The sequence below is a fragment of the Vipera ursinii genome, assembly GCF_947247035.1.
Source record: "Vipera ursinii genome assembly, chromosome: 1".
Lineage (NCBI taxonomy): Eukaryota > Metazoa > Chordata > Lepidosauria > Squamata > Viperidae > Vipera > Vipera ursinii.
Window position 1 is genome coordinate 66,482,562 of NC_139512.1, and position 27,094 is coordinate 66,509,655.

Genomic DNA, 27,094 nt, shown 5'->3' on the forward strand with positions numbered 1-27,094 from the left:
TTCCCTTACACATAGATCACTTTCAAAAATACATGAACTGCTTGAAAAGGAAAGGTGATTTTTTTTGTTTTTGCAATACAACACAACAACGTTAAACAAATCAAAGAAGATTCTATTGTTTTTCAACAGATAATCAGGAATGCTTGAATCTGTAAACTATTTATCAATACTGAAATTCCTGTTATCAAAAGTGGAAGCAGTTAAGAATGCCTTTAAAATGGATGATATGGGTGTTAATTATATTTTATTCCCTTTTCCTTGCCTCATGCTTTAGTTCCTTTGGTTTATTATTCATTACTTCTTTTCTCATCTACAGTATGTCTAATGTTGCTTACCCCAAACAATGTTTGAAGTATGCGAACGTGTCTGCACATAGTCACAAAAATGCACTTGCAGGAAGAATAAATTGGTGATTGAATTAGCAATATGATTGCCAATGAACATGTATTTTTTGGGAAAACCATATGGCACACAGAAGTTGGTCTTATTTGCATAAGGTTTAGTTGTTGTAACTCCTCCTTTTTATGTATTGTACATTTGTTCACACCCAGGTACTTCAATTGTGATACAAATAATGGGCTAGAGAGAAACTCTCCCAATGTGTGGTCATACCAGAAGGAGACTTTGAACTAGGGGATGATTCAGTGAAGAAGGAAAAGGAGAAAGTTTGGTAATTGTGAAGCTGCTGTCCGAATAAGGTAGTATTATTATCATGGGCTTGCCTCAAAGCAAAATTTGGTTGCTGCTTGGGATTTGACCACAAAATATTAATATTTCTTAATGATCCAGATGGATCAAAGGGTGTTAATTAGTGAAAGATAGTTTTCATGATGTAGTTTGTTTTGTAAGGCAATATCTCTCCAAGATGCAAGTAACCACATTCTAGTTGATCCCTTACGAGATAACTGGTCTGGTGTTTGCTTCTAATTTTACTTCATTTGTTTATCTTCTCGATAGTTTTATAAGGGCAGTTGCTTTTTCATACAATTCAACTATTCTGTTGAATACAATTCCATTAGATGAGCAAGCAGACATAGAAGTAGAAGCCGTGGTTCCCATTTAGTTAAATAAGCAACCAGCAACTCCTGCCCCACTCCAAAGCAAATGATAAGGAATTACTCACTATTTTTTTGAAAAAATAAAATTATGTACAGTCATTCTGGTCCTGGAATCCATTGCAAATAATACAAATAATTATAAAAATGATTGGAAGCCAATAACCATTTTAAGAAACCAATAAGTAAGTACAAAGATTGACTGAAGGTCAAATTAAAATAGATCAGTCTGGCTTTCTCAACATGCCAAGACAGGATTTGCTGATTTTGGCTCAGCAAGCTATGTGAACCCAACCAATCATGGTCTATTAAATAAATTATGATTTAAAGTATTTAAATCATTAAATGCTTTTATAATGCAACATGTCAATTCATTCTCATAAGATTCTCATGAAGTCTTTTCCTTTTTTAAAAAATTTTTTATTTATATTTATTTTAAATATTTACAGACACATACACACTAAATATATACATTTCAAATTAAGAAGGAAAAGAAAAAGGACAAACAAACACTTAACAAACATGCATATAAACTAACTGGGGATTAAAATACATAATTACATCCCGGTAAATCTTAAATCTTATTTAACGTTGTCTATTTCGACTATTAAATATTATCATAAAGATTACTATGAAGTGTCATATTAACTATGCTAGGTTTGTTCTATTTTTTAACTAATCATACTATCGTTCCCAGTTGGTATAATACATAGATTCTTGTTTCTGTTTTAACATATAAGTTAGTTTATCCATTTCAGCACAATTCAGAATCTTATTAATTAACATTTGGTCTGTTGGAATATTTATGTCCTTCCATTGTTGAGCGAAGGTTATTCTTGCTGCTGTTGTAACATGTATAAAGAGATACCAATCTTGTCTATTAATTAGTTTTGGCTTTATACCAAGTAGGTAAGAGTCTGGAAGCAGAGGGGAAATGACACCAGTTATTTGTTTTAACCAGTTTTGGACCTTCTCCCAATATTTCTTACTCTGAGGGCAAGTCCACCACTGGTGAAAAAAAGTACCCTTGGCCAGTCTACATTTCCAGCATTTATCAGAGGCGTCTGGAAACATTTTGGCTATTCTAGCTGGCGGCAAATACCATCTATAAATCATTTTAAAATAGTTCTCTTTGAATGCCGAAGATAATGTTATTTTCATCGTTCTGGCCCATATTGTCTGCCATTCCTCTAGTTGGATCGACCTCCCTATGTTTCTCCCCCAGGCTATCATTGTGTCTTTCACGATCTCATCATCTATATATCTAGCTAGGAGGAGATTGTACATTCCAGAAATAAATTTTAGTCCAGGGCCTTCCAAACTTTTATCGAAGGGTTGACTAGTTTGGGAGATGCCATATTCCTGTTTATCCTTAGAAAACCTGGTTTGGATTTGAATGTATGACCACCAGTCTATATCTATACCTTGTATCTGTAATTGTTCTCTAGATTTCAGATTCCCTTCTTCATCCACCAGAATCTTGTAGGACCAGTTTCTTTTCAGGTTGTGAACAGTCGGCTGGGTTGTTATCTCCAATGGGACCACCCATTTGGGAATCTTAGTATACATTCGTTTTTTAACTTTTTGCCAAATTCTGATCAAAATTCTCCTGAAGTAGTGGTTAGTAAAGTACTTGGATGGAGTTTTTTGATATGACCATAAAGTTGAGTGCCATCCTTGGTTAAGGTCAAAGCCTTCAATAGTTAATATGCGTTTCCTCGACAGGGATACCCAATCTTTAATCCAAAGGAGTGCAGAGGCTTGATAGTATAACTCCCAGTTTGGAAGTCCCAAGCCCCCCCTTGTTTTGTGCTCCTGGAGCATTTTCCCCTTTATTCGTGGTTTTTTACCCCGCCAAACAAATTTCCCTATTGCTTGATCCAATTTCCTAAAAAATTTGTTGTCTAAATTTACGGGGGCCGTTTGAAATAAAAAAATCCAACGTGGGAGGATATGTGCCTTGATTGCGGCAATTCTGCCCAGAAAAGATAATTGAATATTTTTCCACCTGTCAAGGTCTTGTAGTGTATTGGCAAATAATTTATTATAATTAAGTTCTTTAATATTGGAACATTTATTGGTTAATTTGATTCCCAAGTACTTTACTTTTTTAGCAAATTTTAACCCCATAATTCCTTCTATTTCTTTTTTCTTTACATCAGTTAAGTTTTTGGACAACATTTTGGTTTTTTCTCTATTTATTTTCAGTCCTGCCACCTCACCATATTGTTCAATCCTTTTTACTAAATTTGGCCCAGAGACTAGGGGGTCCTCTAACACAAACACTAAATCGTCGGCGAAAGCCTGAAGTTTATATTCTTCACCTCTAATTTTGAGGCCCCTAATAGTTTCATCTTGTCTAACTGTATCAAGAAGTGGTTCCAGAGCCAAAACAAACAATAATGGGGAAAGAGGGCAACCTTGTCTGGTGCCCTTAAAAATTCCAAATTCTCCAGACATCGCTCCATTAAAAAGCAGCCTAGCCGACTGTTCAGAATATATTGTTTGAATTGCGTTCATAAATTTAGGGCCAAATTCCATTACTTTTAATTGATGCATAATAAATTTCCAATTAACTCTGTCAAAAGATTTTTGTGCATCTACAAATATCATCGCCATGGGCCTGTCTGAAAGTTTCTGGTAGTACTCCAATACATTTAAAATTATTCGCACATTATCATTAAGATGTCTATAGGGTAAAAAACCATTTTGGTCCTGGTGAATCAAGTGGGAAAGAAATATTTTAAGTCTTCCTGCCAATATGGTCGTAAAAATTTTGTAGTCTACATTCAATAATGAAATTGGTCTGTAATTTTGGATCAACATCAAATCCGAATCAGGTTTAGGAATTAAGGAGATATGAGCCTCTCTCCAAGATTCGGGCATTTTTGCATCAGTTAAAATGTTATTAAATATATCCCTTAATTGAGGACCTAGCAGGTCAATGAATTCCTTATAAAGTTCACAAGGCAGGCCATCCGGGCCTGGAGTTTTCCCCCCTGTTTGTTTTTTAATAGCTTCCTCAACTTCATCCATAGTTATTTCCTTATTCAGAAGTTGTCTAAAAGAATCCGAAATCGGTTGGGGGCGATGATTCTGAAAATATTGTTCTAACTTACTTTGTGGACATTCTTCCTCACTGTAAAGTAGTCTATAAAATTCTTGTGCAATTTTTAGTTTTTGTTCCTTATTAATCACCAGGTTACCATCCTGATCTTGTAGATAGTCTATCCTTTTTGCTTTTTGTTCCTTTCTTAATCTGTAACTTAACCATTTCCCCGGTTTATTAGCGTGTTCCAAGTACCTCTGCCTGCTCCTCTTAATTTTATCTGCCAGCTCTTTTTGATCAATCAAAAGAATCTCATGTTTGATCAAACCTTTTTTTTCTTTATGCTGGGAATTTTGGGGATCTAATTGCAGGGCCTCCTCTATTTTTGATAATTTTGAAAATAACTCAACTCTTTTTAATCTTTCTTGTTTCCAACTATAGGCCGAATATTTTATAGCGAGCCCTCTCACTGCTGCCTTAGCTGTGTCCCAAATAGTTTGCAGAGAGGTGTCCTCTCTTTTGTTTTCTATAAAAAAAAATCTAACTCGTTTTTTGTACTTTTGAGAAATTCCTCATCTCTCATTAAATCTGGTCTCATAGACCACCTCACCCTCTTCTTTGGGGGTCCTGCCCATTTGACTATTAAGGGGTGGTAGTCTACCTCTATAATGGTCTCTTTAATCTCAGATGTCAACCAAAACATATCTATTTGAGACCATGAATGGTGCCTAGGGGAGAAATAGGTGAATTGTTTTTGAGTAGGATGTAAATCTCTCCATACGTCTGAAAGTCCAATTTGGGTTACTAGCTTATCCCATATTTTAGGCAAAATTTTCCTTTGTCTTTTTATGTACCTTGGGGGGCCTGCCCCTGGTTTGTAGTCTTTATTAACATCTTTAATTGCATTAAAATCCCCCAAAATACATATATTTTCATAATCAAGATCAGTTAGTTTCTTATATAACTTTTTAAAAAAAGCTTTTTGATCCGTATTGGGCGCATATATAACTACTAATAATACCAGTTTTAAACCTATTTTAGTTTCCAGCGCTAGTATTCTTCCCTCTTCATCAGAGTACACTTGTTGTGTCACTAATCCTTTGCGGTCGTACACAGCAATACCTCGTTTTTTCTGACTGGCCAGGGATACATATAATTTCCCCAATTGGGGGCACTCTAATACTTTTTGATGGTTTTTACATATATGAGTTTCCTGTATACAAATCAAATCACAATTTTGTTTTTGTAAGTTAAGCCAAATTCTTTTCCTCTTAGCAGGGGCATTTAATCCGTTAATATTAACGGAAAACAAATATAATTCTTCTTCTTCTTACCTGCGGCCTTTTGTCTCTGTGATCTAGTTTCAACTTGTAGCCCTGTTGCATCTCCAGTCCTATTGTTCTCTAGATTTCAGATCTAGAGAACACTTTGTTCAAAGTTAAAATAGATAGCGGTTTAGAACAGATGAGATTACCGGGATGTTCTGGCTTCCGGCTTACAGCAAGTCACGGCTCTGGGACGCCATTACAGGCATCTTCTTGATGCGTCTGATCCCGGGGAGTTCTTCAGCTTCCCTTCACAGTTGCACTCTGCTTCGGAGCTGGAATGCTCCCTTCACTTTCCCCAAGCTTTTCCCGCTTGAGGATGGCTTTGATTTGCCGTCAAACGCGGCAAACGGAGCTGTCGGCTTCAGGAGAAAGTCCCTAGCCTGCTCCGCTCCGCCGTGACATCCGGGAAGTCTATCTAAAGTCTTTTCCTTTTTAATACCATTTGCCTTTTGTGCTCCTTTGAATAAAATTTAGAGACTTAATAAAGCCTAACTGTCGTCAGTGTTTCTTTTCTTGAATCTCTCTTCCTCAGCTACAGGTTATTTTTCCACTTCCTGGAATATACACACTCCCTGGTAATACAATTTTAATCCATCTTTCAATAAATCTCGTTGGCTTCTTTCTGCATTTCATTTCAGAGTTTCCTTTCCCCTTACATCTTAAACATTTCCATAAAATAGCCAATATAAAGGTGCATAAATCCCCTAGGTTGCTCAATTCAACCCTTTCTCTAAGACTTTTTAAAAAAATTCTCTCTCTCTTTCTGAACTACACGGATAACTTTTTAAACATATTTCTCTCCCTGCCCTTTTTTTGGGAGGTGGGTGGGGAGGGGGCGATTCTGATTTTTTTTTACTCTAATAATCTCTTGGGGGAAAGGAGTTATGGAAAGGAGTTATGGTGGAACCTGGGTTGTTGTGTATGAGTAGGAATTATTTTTCTGTACTTTTTGGTTCCTAGTACCAAGACCAGATCTCTTTGTTCTGGAAAGGTATAAAAGGTGGAAGACATCTTTCCTGGTTGTTGCCTTCATCTCTCTACCAGCCACAAAGAGAGATGTGGCCACCCAACTCTATTTTGATCAGAATAAAAGTTGTTTGCTTGCTGAAACCTCGGCTCAGGAGTTTCTTTTGGCTCTTTTAAATTGCTGAGTAATGCTGGGGCAATTGTGAGGCTAAGTGTAAAACCTTACATCCTGGCACCCAAATGTGGGGGCAAGCTTCAAAGGCTCCCCCCCACATCTGGAGACCCCTGTTAGGGTCCCAGAGAGCCTTCATTTCTCAGCGGGAAGAAACTGACAGCAACTGAAGCATGAGGCTTAGAGCGCTCCTGGGCATTTGACCTAGAAGACTCCTGTGCTTCATCTTTGCCGGTGGATGCGTGTCTGAGGAACCTGAACGCCCAAATTCAAAGAGGTTTCATGCTTCTCTACTGATGGGAGAAATTGCAACAGGCGCCTTGGTGAGTAAGAGATAAAAAAAGCGTTGGTAATCCTGGAATAAGGCAGGAGGTTGATTGCTCTGAATTGTCTTCTAGAAATAAGCATAAAAATAATAAAATAAATGAAGCATAAAGAAGTAAATGAAGAAATGAGTAAGAAAAAAGGAAGTCCAGAAACTGTCTTCTAATACAGGATAGTGATTTAAGGAATGTAATTAAATTGGATTGTAATTTTTTTTCAGAGGTTTTGGTAATTTTAAAATAAGATAGCGGGCTGATCTCTCCGACTAGTCCTCCAGAGGAAAAATTAATTACTAAATTACAAATTAACTAAGTGAAAAGGGAGGAAGCCGAGAAACTATCTTGAAGAAAAAGAAAAAAAGAAAAAAATATGGGGAATTGTCAGAGTAATTTAAAGAAATAAATGAAAATGTACTCCTCTGTAGTCTAAATGCTGGAGATGTGGTAGTTTAGATGCCACCTACTTTCATATGTGGTAGACTTGTAGAAAGATAAAAGCTTTTTGGATTAAAATTTGGTGGAACATTCAAAAGATTTTTAAGAGAAAGATAAAGTTTTCTCCACAATTGTTTTTATTGGGTATTGTAGATTGTGATATTAAAGAAACTAATCTGATGTTAAATTTGATAACAGCAACATGGTTACTGGTGGGTCAATACTGGAAGAAGGATAGTTTGCCTACTATAGAAGAATGGGTACTTAAAGTATCGAATCTTGCAGAAATGTCTTAAGATTTCTGCTTATTTGAAGGATCATTCACAAGAAAGATATATTTCAGTTTGGAGAAGATGGATAGATTATATTCAGAACAAATATGGGACTAAAAAGTTCCACTTAGCTTATGAGTAGATTTTAGAGGGATATTGTTATTAATTTTAGTATTAGTATTGATTATATGTTTGTTTAAGTTATTATTATGTTTTTAATAATTTGAATGTATCTATGTTAAAGGGGAGTTAAAGCACATTATGAATTTGGTTAATTTTATAATGGATAATTTTAGTTAGAATATGATTATTATATCTATAACCCTGTATTCAGCTCTGGGAAGGGGGGGAAGGGGGGTGGTTTGGGGTGGGTGGGTTTTGGGGATATGTATTGTAAAAAAATTTTTTTTAAACTCTTTAATAAAAAAAAAAAGTATTCCTCTGCAACAATTGGGAGGTTTTGAAATCTCAAGTGGCTGTTAAGTTTAACCCTGTCAGACAACGTCTGATTGTGTATAGCAGTAAAAATTATCTTCAAGAAGGCAACAACCAGGAACGATGTCTTTCACCTTTCATAGCTTTCCAGAACAAAGAGATCTGGCCTTGGTACTAGGAACCAAAATGTACAGAAAAGTAATTCGTAGATGATGACTCATACACAACAACCCAGGTTCCACTTTAACTCCTTTCCCCCTCCCCTTACCATGCTCTTTTCATGTAAGCAATCACCTGTACCTAAAGCATGAAACATTTGCTTTTATATAACCTCATTACTGATAACAGTGGCTGGAGATACTAGCCTCAAATTTAAGATGCATTTTTTTGCAATACTGTATTTGTATCATGTCTATATTATCAGACTCTGAGAGCCCAATGCAAGCTAGATTTTTATTTTTATTTTGTACAGGCTATATTTACACATACCTTTTCTTTCTGGTTGTTTTTGTTTGTTTGTTTGCTTATCTTCCTGTATGAATTCAGCCACTTTTTATTTCATTTCTGGTTAGATTTATATCTTCCCTTTATTTTAGGAGCTCAAGGTGGCCTACATAAAATCTTGTCCTTCAATTTTTCCCCACTGTATATAAGAAAGTCTGGGGAAGCTAGGGGTAATGAACCTTCACCTTCAACTACATATGCTCCTAATCAGTATCAGATTGATTATTTACAAAAGTTTATGAATGGTAGAAATTATCAAAGGACTTTGTAATGGAGTTATCATCAGTTAGCCTTGTGTCATCCTTTTGATTTTGCCAGTCATTGTCTTTTCTCTTTTCTCAAATTATATGCAGTTATCTTTCTCGTTTGTGAACTCAATGTGTCTTTCTTTCTCATTATTCAGTTTTATTTCTATTTCCTGGGCAGTCAACATAGATAGTTGCTGGCAGAGTAACTTAATTTGATGTAAAAGTTTAGAGTCTGTTGGTGCCTTCTGTAACTCAGTTTGTTTTTTTTTAAGTTCATCAAATATCCTTCACATATTTTCTTGAGATTTATTTTCCAAATGGTTATATTGAATGAAATAACCTTTCATCACAGCTTTACTCACTTTCCAAACAGTCATTAAGCTCATACCTTTACCCAAATTATTATTGAAATATTTTAGTTTTTCTTCATAGTCCTTTAGAACCTTTTTCTGTAAGATAGTTTCATTCAATCTCCATCTATAATGTAAAAGCCTTTTTTTAAAGTATCAAAAGAACTGGATTGTGATCAGAAAAGGTTTTAGGCAAAATGTCCACTTTTGACTTTTTTTATTTTTTTTATTTTATTTTAATTCCATTTATATCCCGCCCTTCTCCGAAGACTCAGGGCGGCTTACAAGCTTAGCAGTAGCCTTCATTCTATGTATATGCCTGCTTATTAGGGCTTTCGGGGGCCCCCAAGCGGCATTATTACAAAGTCAGCTTAATTGCCACCAACAATCTGGGTCTAGCTAAACTTTCAGAAATCCATATTGTTGTGTAGTGGGTTTCTTGCAAGCAGGAGGAGAGACAAGAGGGTTCAACAGGAACATTGCTTTATTTTAGAACAGGAACAGAACTTGTAACGGAGGCTTGTACGCAGCTACTTATACGGTTGGCCACTAGGTGGTGGCCAATAGGTTTGAAGGAACCTATTCCCGCCCCAGAGCCAACCAATGATCGTCCTGGAGACTGCATGTCTGGGCAGCCAGTGACCGTTACACAGACGCTCTGATTAAGCAATCTTAAGCAGCATTCAAAGACATGTGAAAACTGTTCAAGCAAAAAGGCCCAATACATTACACATATCATATCTGTTCTTGAAAATGATTTGTCATTCTGAATAAAAAGCATATACTCTATCCAGTCCATTTTTATGCTTCCAAAAGTCAAACAATGCTAAATTGTCCATTAATTCAAAGACGACTTTCAGTAATTTTTCTTGGGAAGGTTTTAATTGATACTTGGGTCAAAAGCTCAAGAGATTACTTCATTCCAATTAAAGAGATTGCTTTTTCTGTATGTGATTAATTTTACCATTCTTATATAAGTAAAAAAATGAGATTATATTTCTACTATGTAATTTACTAGGCAGGAAAAAGTTGCTTTTTCTTTCCCTTTCCCTCACTCTTTTCCCTTCCCCTTTTCCCTTTACCTCTTTTTTCCATTTTCTTTATTTTTATTTTTATTTTATATTTAAAAAGTTTAATAAAATCATTACATAAATAAAATCTATGAATAGTAAAAAGAATAAATAACATGGATAATTTTATAAGAAGAGGAAATTTAAATATTGATCCAAACTGAAATTATACTAGAACCAAATGATTTTATAAATCAATATTTTTTCTAATCCCAAACATTTTTATAGAATAAAAAAGATTGAAAATGTTCTCATCAAAATGATGTTTCAAGTTTGGAAAAGTAAATACATAGCTTACATGATACTTCTCTCTTAATAACATATGTAGATAGGGATCATCATTATGGTTTGGCTAAAATGAAAATTTTAACAAAATACAATCTTTATAGTCCCAAAGATGCTCTTTTCAAACAGTAATGCTTTGTCCAGAGGCAACATAGGGGATAGATGGGATCAAGGGAGTATTTGTGTATTAAAATCCATATTCTATCACTTTTTCAGAGGACTACCGTGCAAGGTAAATAGGCTGCCTGTCCCTTTTGTGCCACATTAGAGCTTTTAGCTATAGGAAGTGTGATAGCTTTACATATACCAATGGATGTAACTATAGGTTTATGATTTTCATGCTGGAGGGAGGAGGAGAGGACCTGATTTTGCAAATGGCTCATGTGTTGGATCAAAGTGACATGATCCTCAACTAATGGAACTAACAAGTGGTTGACGGGGATCACTTTACTTATACTATTGAGATACAATGCTCTGATCCAGATTTCATTTTTCTTGTTCCTCCTAACAGCATTTGGCCTGTTAGGAAATCGTAATGACTCACCTGCTTGAAAAGTTGTTCATGTTTCTCCTGCTGAGTGTACTGCTTGGATTATTTTTTTCTATTCAATGGCACACAACAATGACAGGTAAGACAGTGGATTATGAATTAACTGAAATCCAGTATGTGGGGTCAATCAGGTTTATTTTCCACTAAAGTAGACATAAAAAAGTAGGTGAGTATGGTACACAAGTGGAATTCTGTTAACACTGCACTCAGAGACAGAATAAGGAATTTAATTAATTTAATTTAATTTATTGAGATTTCTATACCGCCCTTCTCCCTGAGGGACTCAGGGCGGTTCATAGGGCATATATAAATAACAATACAAAAATTAAAAGAAAATTAAACCAATGCCCAATTAAAATACAAGAATGATAAAATAATAAAAACCTATAAAAAACCCATATACCCCCATCAGGCCAGACCCGCTAATTCAAATAAATGGGTCTTTAACCCGCGGCGGAAGGATCGGAGGTCCGATGCCGTCCGGAGCTCAACCGGCAGTTGATTCCATAATGCCGGAGCACCCACAGAGAAGGCCCTCCCCCTGGGGGCCACCAGTCGACATTCCTTGACCGGAGGCACCCTGAGGAGGCCCTCTCTGTGGGCACGCACAGGGCGGAGGGGAGTTGACGCCGGCAGCAGGTGGTCCTCGAGGTATCACAGACCCATGCCATGTAGGGACTTAAAGATCATAACCAAGACCTTGAACCTTACCCGGAAGACAACTGGTAACCAATGCAACTCACGGAGCAAAGGTGTAACATGGGAGTACCGGGAAACTCCCAAGACAACTCTCGCGGCTGCATTCTGTACCAGCTGGAGCCTCCGAGTAGTCTTCAAGGGAAGCCCCATGTAGAGAGCATTACAGTAGTCTAGGCGGGAGGTCACGAGCGCATGAGTGACCGTACATAAGGCCTCCCGGTCCAGATAGGGCCGCAACTGGCGCACCAGGCGAACCTGGGCAAAAGCCCCCCTAGTCACGGCCACTATATGATCATCCAAAGTGAGTCGTGAATCTAGGAGGACTCCCAAGTTGCGAGCCCTATCCACAGGGGGTAAGAGCTCACCCCCCATAGAAAGCGATGGAACATCCCAGGTGTCCCGGGATGCCGGAATGTACAGCCACTCAGTCTTGTCAGGGTTGAGTTGAAGTCTGTTCCTCCCCATCCAGACCCGAACCGCCTCCAGGCAACGGGACATCACAGCGAGGGCATCACTGGGGTGGTTTGGGGTCGAAATAAAAAGTTGGGTATCATCGGCATATTGATGATACCCAACTCCAAAACCACGAATGATCTCACCCAGCGGTTTCATATAGATGTTGAACAGGAGAGGCGAGAGGACCGATCCCTGAGGAACTCCACAAGCGAGAGTCCTAGGGGTCGACCTCTGCCCCCCTGCCAACACCGACTGCGAGTGTCCCAGGAGATAGGAGGAGAACCACTGAAAAACTGTGCCTCCCACTCCCAATCCCCTGAGACGCCGCAGCAGGATACCATGGTCGATGGTATCGAAAGCCGCCGAGAGGTCTAATAGGACTAGGACAGAGGAATATCCCCTATCCCGAGCCCTCCAGAGAACATTCACCAGAGCGACCAATGCCGTCTCCGTGCTGTGCCCGGGCCTGAAACCCGATTGGTAAGGGTCCAGATAATCCGCTTCATCCAGGACCAGAGGAAATAACACTAAGAATAAAAGAAAAGGATGGGAAATAAATGTGTTGAAATCAATGTCAAAACACATTCAGAAACAATGAGCTGTATTGTTTCTTGCAGTGCTTTTTTTGTAAAAGAAAAAGGTGCCGGAACTCACACGTCATACAACCCACCTTGCCTACCCTACAAGGTCCCATCCAAAAAAGGTGCCGGAACTCCGTTCTGAGCGTTCTATGAGAAAAAAAGCCCTGGTTTCTTGTAGTTCTGGGTTGATAGATGATAAGACCACAGAATGTACTATGGATTCTGCTGCTCATCATGTAGTTTTGAATAGCAAATTATGTGAAAACTAAAGAAGCATTTACTCTACAGATCTAATCATTGGTTTACGAATCTCACAAGCAGAAGTGTTAGCAGCCACATACTTCCCTAAATTTGCAATGAACAATAGGCTTGCCATCCTCTCAACTCTAAACCTGATACCTGTTCTCCCTGAAATATACACATGCCCTTAAAACTTTCACAGCTTCTTTCTAAGACAAACATTAAAGAATACAATAAATGACTAGACCAGGGGTAGGCAACCTCGGCTCTTTGACGACTCATGGACTTCAACTCCCAGAATTCCTGAGTCAGCATAGCTGACTCAGGAATTCTGGGAGTTGAAGTCCATGAGTCGTCAAAGAGCCGAGGTTGCCTACCCCTGGACTAGACAAAAGAAAAAAAGAAAATGATAAAAGGCACTGTGGAAGGAAAATAAAGCCTCAGTAAATAAACAGGTTCCAATTGTCATTAGGATTTAAAAAATCATTATTTCAATGATTATTTAAACATATAAAATTAATTTTGAGAAACAATTTCAAGGCAAAAAAAGAAAAGAAAACTCTTAAAAATAGTAAGCAAGAACAATATAAAATTCTAGATTTCCTCCCAATATACTCGGTTGGTGATTTCATCAAATTATTTATAAACATTGAAATAGCTTCTGGTTCCTATTTTGACATCAACTATTTTCCACTTAAAAACCGTATTCTAAGTATTTGAGTTGGCCTTGTTATATGATTTGGAATAGATAAGGAAGCCAATCTTCCTTACATTTAGTTAAACTTCTATTCTGGATGCCTACTGCTGATTTTGGCATTTATTTATTTATTAAATTTATATAGCTGCCCTTCTCAGGGAGACTAATTCTGGGTGATCTTACCATAGCGCAGGGGTGTCAAACTCAATTTCATTGAGGGCCGCATCAGCATTGCGGTTGCCCTCAGGGGGCCTGGTGGGTGTGGCCTACTGGGTGGGCATGGCCTACTGGGTGGGCGTGGCTAGAGTGCATAAGGCCTACTGGGTGGGCGTGGCCAGCTCTACATCGTTCACATCAAGGGTGCCTATGGGGGCCTGGGCAGGAGTGGGACAGATCTGAGGGTCTCTGACAGAAGGAGGGTCACTGGGCCAGGGCCAAGGCAGTGGAGGCCGTTCCCTCACTGTTTCTAGGATGGCTTCGCGGGCCACATGAAACCACTTTGCGGGCCGGATCCGGCCCCCGGGCCTTGTGTTTGACATGTCTGCCATAGCGTAACTCTGTGCTAGTTACAATTCCATTAAAACACAAAAAGTTAAAATCAAGCCTTGAAATCCAAGACGCATGAAGAGGGCAGGGGTAGTTGCCTATCCAGATGCAGGATTTTTCATTTCTTCCTGTTAATTTCCATCTTGTTCACTGGAACTCACTGTTCCAGGCTGTCTGGAGCTTTCTGAAATTTCTCTCATTCATCCAAAGTGTTAACTGCCCCTCCTCCAGCTTTATGACATCTGCAAACTTTTAAAAGTATCGTTTCAGGTCTCTCATTCCAATCACTGATAATAAAAGTAAAATAATAGAAGAGCCAAGTCTGTAGCCTTCTATTCAATGTGTGGGGGAGGCTTGAAGAAACCTGAAAAAGCCATATAAGTGAACCTGGGTGTCATGGTTTTTGGGGGCTGCCATTCTATAACAGCCTCCACTTTAGCTGGATCCATTTCGATGCCTTCACTAGAAATTCTATAGCCCAAATAATCCAAACGTGTCTGATGGAATTCGCATTTAGAAAGTTTGGCATATTGCTTAGCGTTCAGCAGTTTTTTTCAAAACTTCTCGCACTTATATGCTCTGCCATAGTCTCTGTATAGATTAAGATGTCATCAAGATACACCAAAACCCGTTTGTATAAATGTTTGTGTAGGACCTGGTTAATCAGCTGCACGAACACAGCAGATGTTCCCTATTATCCAAATGACATAACCTTAAACTGATAGCTACCCAGAGGGCTGTTGAAAGCAGTTTTCCATTCATCGCCTTCTCTAATTCTCACACGGTAGTACGCCTCTCTTAGGTCTAATTTGGTAAAGATTCTCCCCTTCGCCAGATGAGTTAACAAGTCCTTCATTAAGGGAAGGGGGTACATATTTTCCACATTCATCCCATTGAGGCCCTTAAAATCCATGCAGAGCCTAAGCGACCCATCTTTTTTCTCTTTAAATAGCACTGAGGCCACTACCTTGGATTTGGCAGGCTTGATGAAACCTCTGGCTAAATTCTTGTCAATATACTGCCATAATTCTTCCACCTTGAGGGGGGTCATGACATACATCTTTGGCTTTGGCCCCCAGCGGAATTTCAATGACACAGTCATTTGTTCTGTGGGGAGGCGGGATGTCACATTCTGCCTCAATCAACACTTCTGCTATGCCCCAGTATTCACTGGGAATGAGAGGCACTCCTGGCAGGGGAATTGTCGCTATCTTTATTTGTTCAGATGTCGGCTTCGCTTCTCTGCTAACGTCATGGGAGGAGCTGGGAGGTGAGGGTCCTATGGGTAACCTCAAAGTTCTCATTCCGTTCTCCCACCATATAAAGGGTTTCCACTTGTCTGAACCAAGCTAGCCCTAGAATCATTGCTTCAGTCATTTTCGGAGCCACCACAAATAAAATAAATTCCCAATGTTCACCCACTTCTAGCCACACTGGCTCCGTTAGGTGGGTAATTAAGGTTCCTCCCATTAAAGATCCATCTGCCTGTTCAAATGTCATGGGGTTGGACGGTTGCCTTGCTCTGATGCCTAATTTTAGGACAATTGGGAGGCTGGTCAGGCAGCGTGAACACCCCGAGTCTACCAACACTCGCAAGTCCATTGGGGCTCCTGTCTTAGGAACTATAAGCTTGGCAGAGGGGGGAAAAGCTGGAATAGGCTGACTCACTATCGTGTCGTTCTCCCTCTCATCATCACTGTCATATGGAGCAGATGTGATGGCAGCTGTATCTGGGGTCTCGACCTTCTCTTGAGTAGGTGAGGTGACTTGGGTAGCTTCTGACACTGGGATTGCTGCCTGCACTAGGGAAAAGCACCTGCAGCCAGGCAGAAATACTTCCCACCCCACTTTCCAAGGCACAACACAGCTCATGAGGTTTTTTTCCCCAAAGGCCAAAACCCTAAGAGATGGGCTCGTGAATGCATGTGTGCATTCATGTATTCATTCACAAGTTTCCTTTCAAACATCCATGTTGGGGTTCCAGCTGGCTGGCTAATTGATCCACACCCTGGCACTTTCAAGGATGTGCAGATGTCTGTAAGCAGCCTCATCCAACCAGGGCCCTTGCTTGCAAAAATAAACACCAGGAGTGCCTGTTGATGTGTGGGAAAAGAGTAGATAAGAACACAGCAAGCAGATGAGAAGTGGGAGGCAATGTTTGGAGACTGACAACTATTGCAGGCAGGTGGGTTATCAATCATTTGCCAGGCCATAAGCTGCAGTAAGTGGCATATCCTGGTGGGATTCTTGCCTGGAGTTTGGATTGGGAGCTTAGCTGGAGTGCTCAAAAGCAACAACGCTTAAGAGCAGAGCTTGGAGCTTGACCTGGAACTTGGCAGCAACCAGAAAAGAGACAACCACACTGAGGCAGCACCTCATCACAACTAGCACAAGGAGACAAAGGTTGTATGCCACTTAACAGACTTTGAGACTTTTGTTTGAAGAGTATAAAGAGCTGTGTATTGAAGATGCACTTATATGACAATGTCAGTTTGTAAAGCCTAGAAGGGTGGAGATAACCCATACTAATATCCTGTAATTGAAGAAGGTGTGTGCTGCAATAAAGCATTGTGTATAGATCTCCTATTCTGGCGTGTGTTCGGTCCCGGAAAAGCAAAGAACCCTCACAAACTGGAATGCTTGGAAAATCCCCATGATTTCATTTCTGTTTTAGAGGAAAAAGTAATGAATAGAATAGAATAGAATAGAATAGAATAGAATAGAATAGAATAGAATAGAATAGAATAGAATAGAATAGAATAGAATAGAATAATAGAATAGAATAGAATTCTTCATTGGCCAAGTGTGATTGGACATACAAAGAATTTGTCTTCGGTGTATAGCTCTCAGTGTCTACACAAGCAATAAGCGATAAAGCATGATCATAGTCATCGTAAAAATACACTCATCATAAATCATAAGATACAACCGTTAGTTATACTCATAAAATGCTAAAATAAGCAATCAACATAAATCATACTAGGATACTAAATAAAACAATATAAATCATAAGATACAAGCAACAAAGTTAGTCATAAGTAGATTAGGAAATAGGTAATAGGAAAGATGAGAAGAACTATAGTAATACAGCCTTACTAGATAGTTTGACAGTGTTGTGGGAATTAGTTGTTTAGTAGAGTGATGGTTTGGGGGGAAAAACTCTTTGTGTCTAGTTGTTGTGGCATGCAATGCCCTATAGCGTTGTTTTGAGGATAGAAATTGAAACAGTTTATGTACAGGATGTGAGGAGTCTGTAGATATTTTCACAGCCCTCCTTCTAGCTCATGCAGTATACAGGTCCTCAATGGAAGGCAGGTTGGTAGCAATTATTTTTTCTGCAGTTCTAACTATCCGTTGAAGTCTGTGTCTGTCTTCTGCCCAGAGGGCAGAGCCGACATGGCAAGGGCCAGTCCCTCACTGTTTCCAGATGGCCTTGTGGAACTAAGACTGAATGTATTTCAGCATTGATGACCACCATGAAATTGTACATTGGCTCCAGGCCGGCCTGGGCTGGGGCCAAGGCAGCGGGGGCCGTTCCCTCACTGTTTCCAGGATGGCTTCATGGGCCACATGAAACCACTTCGTGGAAGGGACTTCCGGTGGCTCCGCGGCGACGGAGGGAGCCTTCCCGGGCTGCCCACGGCTCAGCTGGTGCTTTTTCGCCCGAAACAGCGCCGATCAGCTGTTCGGGCGAATCTGAAGCCCCCTCCTCGGGAGAAGAGGAGGGGGTGAGCCCCCAGGTGGGGGTTGAGTTCTCCGGGGCCGCCTGAGCTTGGAGCTTGGGCGGCCGAAGGATTGAACTCCCCCGTAGCCTGGGCTGCTCCCAGCTGACCAGCGTCTCTGCTCCGGACTTTATGGAGCAGAGCCAGGCGTCTGCGACCATCCCTGCTTGAAGGAGAGACTATGAAAGGGAAAGAGCAGGCAGAGCAGTACAAGAGGGAAAGATGAAGAGATGAAGAAGATTTTATTTTACTCTCAAGCTTGATGGACTTTGCTTAAAACTTAAAGTGAAAGTGCGTCACAATTGTAAGTAAAAGATGGCGGCGAAACCTCCCCCTAGAACTTTTCGGAGTGCTGGAAATTCTCCGGTGCAACAACAATCATTGCTGCAGGCGTTGCATTCTCCTGATGTATTGACATCGAAGGATCTTGAAAAACATACCCAGTTAATTTTGGAGTCAATGGGTGTTAAATTTCTACAGATGGAGGAGAAATTGGAGAAATTGGAGCAGAGAATGGAAGAAAGGATGGAACAGAAACTTAGAGAAATGAAGGTAGACATTTTGTCCTCAGTGCAAAAAGTTGCTAAATGTGTGGAGGTGCTGGATGATCAAGTGCAAGACTTGATTCAAAAGAATGCTTTATTAGAAGCAAAAGTATTGGAAATTGAAGATTTAAAAGACAAAATTGACAGTGAACAGAGCTTGGCCCAATTTTACCAGATGCAGTTTGCTGTGAGAATTAGAGGCCTAAAAGAGAATATTAAGGAAGATTTAAAGCAGCTGGTTTCTGAGGCTTTTGAGGGAGTATTGAACCATCCAGCATCTGAATTAAAACAAGGTATGGACAAAGTGTTCCGTGTGAATTCGTGGATTGCTAAACAGAGAAAGTTGCCTAGAGATGTGGTGGTTTATTTTGTAAAAAGGGAAATTAGAGATGAAGTTATACAAGCTGCCTACGATACCAAAGTTGTGATTGCTGGTCAACAAGTTTTGGTTTTAAAAGAAATTCCTCCAAAGATTTTAAAGAGAAGGAAGGATTTTATATTTCTTGTGCAAGAGCTCAAGCAAAGAGATATAAGGTTCAGATGGGAGATCCCAGTTGGGTTGAGCTTCATGTATGATGGCAAAAGATACTGTTTGAGTAATGTGAAGCAAGCGCATGATTTTTATAATAATGTCTTGGAAGTAACCCCATCAACACTTCTGGAAGCTGCAGAGGGATCTGGAGAAGGAGAACATCAAGAGGATGAAGATGCACAGATAGACGAGAAGGGTACAGGAGGAGTTCAAGCTGCAACTCTTTTGGATGATCTTAGAGAACAGAGGGTGACGCGTGCTGCCTTAAAACGCTCAAAAAAGAAAAAAAAATAAGACCAGTAGAAATCTATGGAACTTCCACAAAATATTTATAGTTAAGTGGTAGTTGTGTTTTTTTTTTAAAAAAAAAAAGTTTTGGGATGCTATGTATGGTAATAGATTTTTTTTTTTAATTTGGAATTAATGGACAACTTACTACAGAGGAAGAGGAAGAAAGTTTTGTGGGTTAATGTGGGTTAATTTGTGTAAGAACTATTTATTAATGTGCAAATGAGAATATGTTAAGGTAATAGTGAATTGTGGAAGAACATAGATGGGAATGATGCTAGTTTTTTTATTTTAGTTTTTTATATATATTTAGTATTATTAAGGATTGGTTTACTATATACAAGCTAGAGAGTGATGGATTTTAGAGTTTATAATTGTTAGTATATGATTGTTTATGATTGCCTTTTAGATATATACCTTGTATTTTGCTCTGGGAAGTCGGGGGGGGAGGGGGGAGGAGGGGAAGTGGAGGGGGGGAGGTAGGGGAGGGAGGAGGGGGAGGGGGAGGGGGGGAGATAGGGGGAGGTAGGGAGGGGAGGAGGGAGGGGGAAGGGGGGTTTTTTTTTAAAGGAAAATTGTATTTTATAAAACTTTTCAATAAAAAAAAAAAAAAGAAACCACTTCGTGGGCCAGATCTGGCCCCCGGGCCTTGTGTTTGACATGTCTGGTCTAAAGTATTCTTGCCTCTAGTGATCCAGTTGATGTGCTGAAAGTATTTTGGTAGCTCTCAGCTTAAGTGCTTAAGTTAGCACTTAATCCTATAGCAATTACTTCCCACAACACTGTTCACCAGATATAATTAAAATATCGCTGAACTAAAATTCACCAAATTCCCACCCAAACATGGCATTCAGGATTGCAGATCTGATTTTTTTTTAAGCTGTTACTTTTTAAAACTTGTCTCAACAAAGTCTGAATTTTTCTAGATCATAAAGAAGATTGGTTGAAAACACAAAATGATCGTAAAATCAACCTGGATTCCCTCTGTCTGAGCAAGAATTTAAAAAATGTTAAAAGAAAACTGGATGTACATGTAGCTAGACAGCTCTTTGTGGAGGAGAACTACAAATTTATCTATTGTGAGGTGCCAAAAGTAGGCTGTTCTAACTGGAAGAAAATTGTTTTGCTACTCAAGCTCAACTTGAGTAGGGATGTCTTTGAAACAAGCCATGAAGAGATTCATAAAACAAACCTTCTAAAGCGGTTGAGTTCTTATCCATCTGAACAACAAGCAGAATTTTTGAACTCTTTCACCAAAGTGATGTTTACCAGGCATCCTCTAGAAAGGCTGGTGTCTGCTTACAGAGACAAACTATTGCATCATGAACCTTACTATAGCATCACAGTGGCAAATGAGATTAAAGCCTTGTTTAGGAAGGACAAAAAGCTTACAGGGCCTGTGACTTTTCAAGAGTTTGTAAACTATGTTGTGACAAGCAATGACGAGCATTTGGATATACATTGGAAGCCAATGTTCCAGTTGTGTGATCCATGCAATATTCACTATGACATCCTGGGAAAGTATGAGACGCTGCAGGAAGATGTCAGTCATGTTCTCAGCAGACTCAGAGTTCCAGAGAGTGTCCGATATCCAGACAGTAAATTTTATGCACAAAGGACAAACAAGAACCTCACTACCCAATATCTAAAAAAACTGGATTGGAACCAAATACAGAAACTCATGAAACTTTATCAGATAGATTTCTCTTTATTTAATTACAATTTTACTGCTAAAATGGAAATGTCATTTTCAGGCTAAATCATACTTCTATTTTCCGGATACCTACCTTTAGGAGTAAGGCAAGAATTTGCTAGAAAATGATACATTTTCTTAGGTGACATGTATTTTAGAAAAAAATACATTTATTTAGTTGGCTCCTTAAAGACGTTTACTCGGTGTCTTCACTGACTTCATTTAGATGTCAAACATTTTATTTTATTCTGTAAATTCTGTAAATTTGATTTTACTGCTAACTTGCCTTATTTTAGCCCAGGGAAGCCATAGTTTGCTCTTTATTTACACTTCACGCTATGCTATGTTACAAATCAAAGGGTCTGGATCTGGTGGGATTCAAATAATTTAACAACCAGTTCTCTCTGAAATCACAGAACCCTTTAAGAGGCGCATGGGTAAAAACCAAGCTAGGGCGTGGGGGGGAGCTGCACCACGCACCCAGCACCTGCTAACTTCAGGGGCCCCGCACCCAGGCCACTCCCCACTTGGTAACCTCCCCCCGCTGGTTCAGTGACCCGGCTGCCCACTCACCTCTTCTCTTTCACTCCCCTCCTGAATCAGACTGCCATGCTATAGAGGATGGACCTTCCCATTATGGATCCAGGAGGAGTGACGGTGAAAGATTCTGCTTCCACTGCGCAACAGTCGCGTCTGCTGCCAGAGGGGCTTTCTTTGGTCCACGCCACCCTTGCCACCTCCATTTCGCCCTGCAGATTACTTGCCTGGCGGCAGCCATCTCTTCCTTTTCCACCAACTCTCCCGTGGCTTGCGCCATGACTGGCGGGTGCAAGCCTGCTCTGCTGGCTCCCTGGTATCTCTCCACCAGCCTTCCATCGCTACGCACCTCTTTGCGCAAAGCAGCAGCCCATGTGGGCTGCCTTCCTCCAGCCAAGAAAGAGAGAAAGGGAGAAAGGCGGCTTACGGTAGCTTTCTTCACCTCCCTGGGTGCCCTTAAGTCTTCCTTCCTTCCTTCTGCTTGTTATGTATGGGGTTTAATAACACTGCAAGCATTGGCTCTATATCGGTGGCGCAGGCCCAAAACTGCTGCAGCAGGAAGCAGCGTTTGGGCAGGAAAGCCAGGTTTAAATCGATTGGCTGGAAAGTGTACCTGGACAGGTATAAAGAGGGCACAGGTAACCCTATCCTCTCAGTACAGTTTCCACCACCAAATAAAGGGCTGCTATGATGTATTCTCCTGCCTGGCGTCCTCCATGCGTTCCAGAACTCACCACACAATACTGCTGGTCCGCACTTTCTTGCCGCCCTGCATTGGCCGGCATCTCCCTTCTCCACTCTGGAAATGGCAGCCCCGTTTTCTGCCGCTTTCCTCCTCGCAGGAAAGGAAGGACGCTTCGTATGGAAGGATGCTAAGCTAAACTACGCCAGCTGGAGCTGGGTGAGGAAGGCCAGGCTCCCCTTCCCCGATGGTTCTGCAAAGCCCTTGAGAAGTGGATCCGCTCCACGCAGGCTTGGCCAAGGCACCTGCTTCGGACAGTAAACAGAAGAGTTTTGCTCTTTTTCTCCAGGAGGCCCTTTGAAATTGTCCCCCCCTCCACTTCACTTTTCTGCCTTAAAATCCAGAACAGCTGATCCTCCTGATCAGCTGAGGATATGGTAGCTACCGGTATGGTTTTTCTAAGAAGCTGAGTGTCTGCTCTGGATTTTAGCGTTCTTACATTTGAAGCATCCTTCCTTTCTTCATTTCTGCCAGAAGGAAAGCGGCAGAAAATGGGGCTGCCATTTCCAGAACGAAGAAGGGAGACGCTGGCCGATGCAGGGCGACAAGAAAGTGTGCACAAGAAAGTGCCGTGGTGGTGATGGAGGGCTGGCGGAGGGAGGTGGCGGGGGAGACTTATGCAGATTTATCATAAACAGTTTGCTGAAGTCAAGAAAAAAATTTTAGGTATCCATTCTGTCCAACTGGTGCGAACTGGCTGAATCCCACCACTGGTCTGGAGGTAACAAACAAGCAAATCACAGTTTAAAGAGCTGCGTGAACGATGACACTGAGCACTTGAAATTTATGTCTCTTATTGGTATATGAATTTTGTGCTTCTGAAAAATAAACTCACCTTAAAATCTGTCTTGGCATATGAGTGGACTTTGTATGGAAGATGCATTGTGCAAATTTGCATTTAAGGTATGATGGTATTAATAGGACATTAATAAGATATTAATATCATATTAAATATATTTCTCTTTGCTCTTCTCTCTTTTCATCCATCACAAGTCCTTCTGAACTTCCACAAAAGAGTCTCCAACTTTCAGGGACAATTCTGAAGGGCATAGCTGAAGCTACGAGGAGAAAGGAATTTATTCTAGTAGTAGTCTATATAATACTAAATCTCTAGTTATCATTACTATTAACTGGGTTAAATATTGCATCATAGGGCAACAATTTCAGAATGGGCTCACATACAGAATGTATCCAAAATCCAGGGACCCATGACTCTTATGGAAATTGAATTTGAATTTTGAATTTGAATTTTATTGAATTTATATACTGCCCTTTCCCATAGGACTCAGGGTGGTTTACAGGGTATATAAAACATCAATACAAAAATTAAGAGCAATTAAAAAAGATTAAACTAAATCCCTGAAAAAATATAAAACCCCAGTTAAAACCCCAATTAAAACTCAGCCTGGGCCGGAAAGCTCGAAGAGCCAGGTCTTCAGGTCTCGGTGAAATGATCGAAGGTCAGGGGCAGTCCTAAGCTGCACTGGCAGCTGGTTCCAAAGGGCAGGCACCCCCACAGAGAAGGCCCTCCCCCTGGGTGTTATCCACCGGCATTCTTTTACCGGCGGCACCCTGAGAAGGCCTTCCCTGTGGGAGCGCACAGGACGAAGGGAGCTTGATGCTGGCAGCAGGTGTTCCCTCAGATATCCCGGACCCAAGCCATTTAGGGCTTTATAGGTTGAATCTCACCTGGAGGGCAACTGGAAGCCAATGCAGCTCACAGAGCAGAGGTGTTACATGGGAGTAATGGGAAACCCCCATCACAACTCGCGCGGCTGCATTTTGCACCAGCTGAAGCCTCTGAGTGGTCCTCAAGGGCAGCCCCATGTAGAGAGTGTTGCAGTAGTCTAAACAGGAGGTCACGAGCGCATGAGTGACTGTGTGTAGGGCATCTCGGTCCAGATAGGGTCGCAACTGGTGCACCAGGCAAACCTGGGCAAAAGCCCCCCTGGTCACGGCTCCTATATGGTCTTCAAAACTGAGCCGCAAATCCAGGAGGACACCCAAGTTGCGAGCCCTATCAATGGGGGTAACACCCCCCCATCGTTAAAGATGGAATAGTCTGGTTAACCCGAGATGCCGGTATGCACAGCCACTCAGTCTTGGCAGGATTGAGATGAAGCCTGTTTCTCCCCATCCAGACCCGGACCGCTTCCAGACAGCAGGACATCACGGTGAGGGCATCACTGGGTTGGTTCGGGGTGGAGAAAAAAAGTTGGGTATCATCAGCGTACTGATTATACCCCACCCCAAAACCACGAATGATCTCGCCCAGCGGCTTCATATAGATGTTGAACAGGAGGTTGGAGACAGGACGATAGTTGTTTAAAACAGCCGGGTCCAGGGCAGGCTTCTTGAGGAGGGGTCACACCGCCTCCTTCAAGGTGGCGGGGAAGATACCCTCCTTCAAAGAAGCAGTTATTACTGCCTGGAACCAGCCTTGTGTCTCCTCCCGGGCCGCAAAAGCCAGCCAGGAGGGGCACGGGTCCAATAAACAGGTGGTGGAACTCAGCCTCCCCATAATCCTGTCCACATCATCAGGGGAAACAGGATCGAATTCAGTCCAGACAACATGCTCAAGACCGTCCGATTCCTCCACGTCAGACTCTGCCCAGTCTGAGTCCAAACCGGTCCGTATCTGAGCGATTTTGTTCGTCAGATGATGACTAAACTCCTCGGCCTGACCCTGCAAGTGATCCTCCCTCACCTCCTGGTTAAGAAGGGAGCGAGTCACCCTAAACAGTGCGGCCGGGCGATTATCTGCAGACGCGATGAGGGCAGCAAAATAATTAGCCTTCGCCGTCCTCATCGCTGCAAGATAAGACCTTATAAAGGTTCTTAACTGCAATCGGTCAGATTCAGGTTGGCTGGACCTCCAACCGCTCTCCAGACACTGTCTCCGACGCTTCATCTCCTGGAGCTCCACAGAAAACCATGGAGCCCAACGGGATCTGCGCCGGGTCAGGGGTTGCAAGGGTACAACACGGTCGAGTGCCTCGGTGGCTGCCCTTTCCCAGGCATCCACCAAGGCATCGGCCGGGCTGTGAATGAGGGCGATGGGTATAGACCCAAGCGCCATCTGGAACTGTTCTGGGTCCATTAGGCGCCTGGGGCGGAACCACCTGGTCGGTTCTGCAGCCCAGCGGCAGGGGGTGGCATAACGGAAGACCAGCCGCAGGATATAATGATCGGACCATGACAGGGGGGAAATCGCTGGCAAACCCCCTCCCAGATCATCCAACCACTGCCCAGATAAAAACACCAGGTCGAGAGTGTGACCCCCCACATGAGTCGAGCCCTGAATTACCTGGGTCAGGTCCATGGCCGTCATGGAAGCCATGAACTCCCAAGCTAACTCTAACAACCCTCCCAGGGAAGGCAGGTTGAAGTCACCCTGCTCTATAAGCCTGGGGAACTCCACCGCCAACCCTGAGAGGGTGTTGAGCAGCCCAGGCAGGGCTGTTGCCACACAGCTGGGTGCCAGGTATGTGAGCAACAAGCCCATCTGGACCTGAGGGCCAAATCTCAGGAGGAGGGACTCACTCCCACCTATCTGGACAATGGTGGTCTCCCGCGGACATAAAGTCTCCCGAATAACCACCGCCACCCCACCGCCGCTACCCTGAGCCCGTGGCTGGTGTAGCACACAGAAATCTGGGGGGCATAGCTCAGTCAGAGGGACCCCTCCCTCTGAGCCCAACCAGGTTTCGGTAATGCATACCAGATCCGCACATTCCTCCTCGATCAAATCACGGACGAGGGGAGCCTTATTAACAACGGATCTGGCATTAAAATACACCAGCCTAAGCTCAGGGACCTGATCACCCTCATTCTCAGGCAAAAGGGTGCTAACCGGAGGGTCGGAGTGCACCACCGCTCGAAGATAGCGAGGGCGCGATCCCAGATATTGATGTGGCCCTCCGTGCAACTACCTGCTGCCATTCCCTATCATCGTGGGGATTTGACACCCCACCCCAGCACACGCAGAGCCAGCAGCCTCCACCCCCAACCCCATCCCACCAGAGCCCATAACGGGCCCAGACTGAGTGCCGGTTAATAGTTCCCTCCCCTCCCCACTATTCCTCCCCCTCCCTAATCCTTTAAAATAACCGGCTAAAAACACATATCAGGGGCCTCTTAGTGCGTCTCCCCCAGAGGCCCCTAGATAAGCCCAACCACATCTCGGGATCCCAACAATTGGGCCCGTCATCAAGGGAAATGGTAAACAGAAAGGCTAGTCGTGACCAGGAGGGAGAAACCCCCCTAAGGGCATACAAGTCCGACCTAGAATATTGTAATCAGGCCATAAAGAGCAAATATCCGTGTAAGCCATTGTTCACAATGGAAAGTCAGATGTTATAAGATGTTGTAAGATGTTAACGATGTTAAAGATGTTAAAATGTTAAGACCGGAACAACTCTTCATCCACCAATCCAGCTCTGCTCTCACCTGAGCCGGTCCAGATGATGAGCTCACAGCTGACCTCTCACCACAGCTGTGAGATCCAGTCTGGAGTGGGTAAACGTCATTGCCGGGTAGAACCTCCCCCACTGGCCTCTCACACCAGCGGGGAGGTTGATGACCAGAATTTGGGAAAGTTTGGGCTGCTTCAGTGCCACTGGCTGATAGGCTGTTGTTATAGTCACATGATGCTCATCTGAATGTTCTGTGACAGTTTCCTAGCTGATAAGAAAAGGTGAAGGAGGAAAGGGAAGATTAACTCAAGAACATGTGGCAAACACTAATTACTGTCAGAATTCCTCAACATGACAAT

At 41.8% G+C, this 27,094-nt stretch overlaps 1 protein-coding gene across 1 annotated transcript; it reads left to right on the top strand.

Moving 5' to 3' along the window:
- The first annotated feature begins 596 nt into the window (after positions 1 to 596).
- LOC310642330 (carbohydrate sulfotransferase 9-like) lies at positions 597 to 23,160 on the top strand. The gene is made up of 3 exons (XM_083365967.1): positions 597 to 698; positions 11,004 to 11,121; positions 20,275 to 23,160. Exons 2-3 carry the CDS (start codon positions 11,028 to 11,030, stop codon positions 21,105 to 21,107), a joined length of 927 nt encoding a protein of 308 aa, XP_083222093.1. The 5' UTR covers positions 597 to 698; positions 11,004 to 11,027; the 3' UTR covers positions 21,108 to 23,160.
- The last annotated feature ends 3,934 nt before the right edge of the window (positions 23,161 to 27,094 follow it).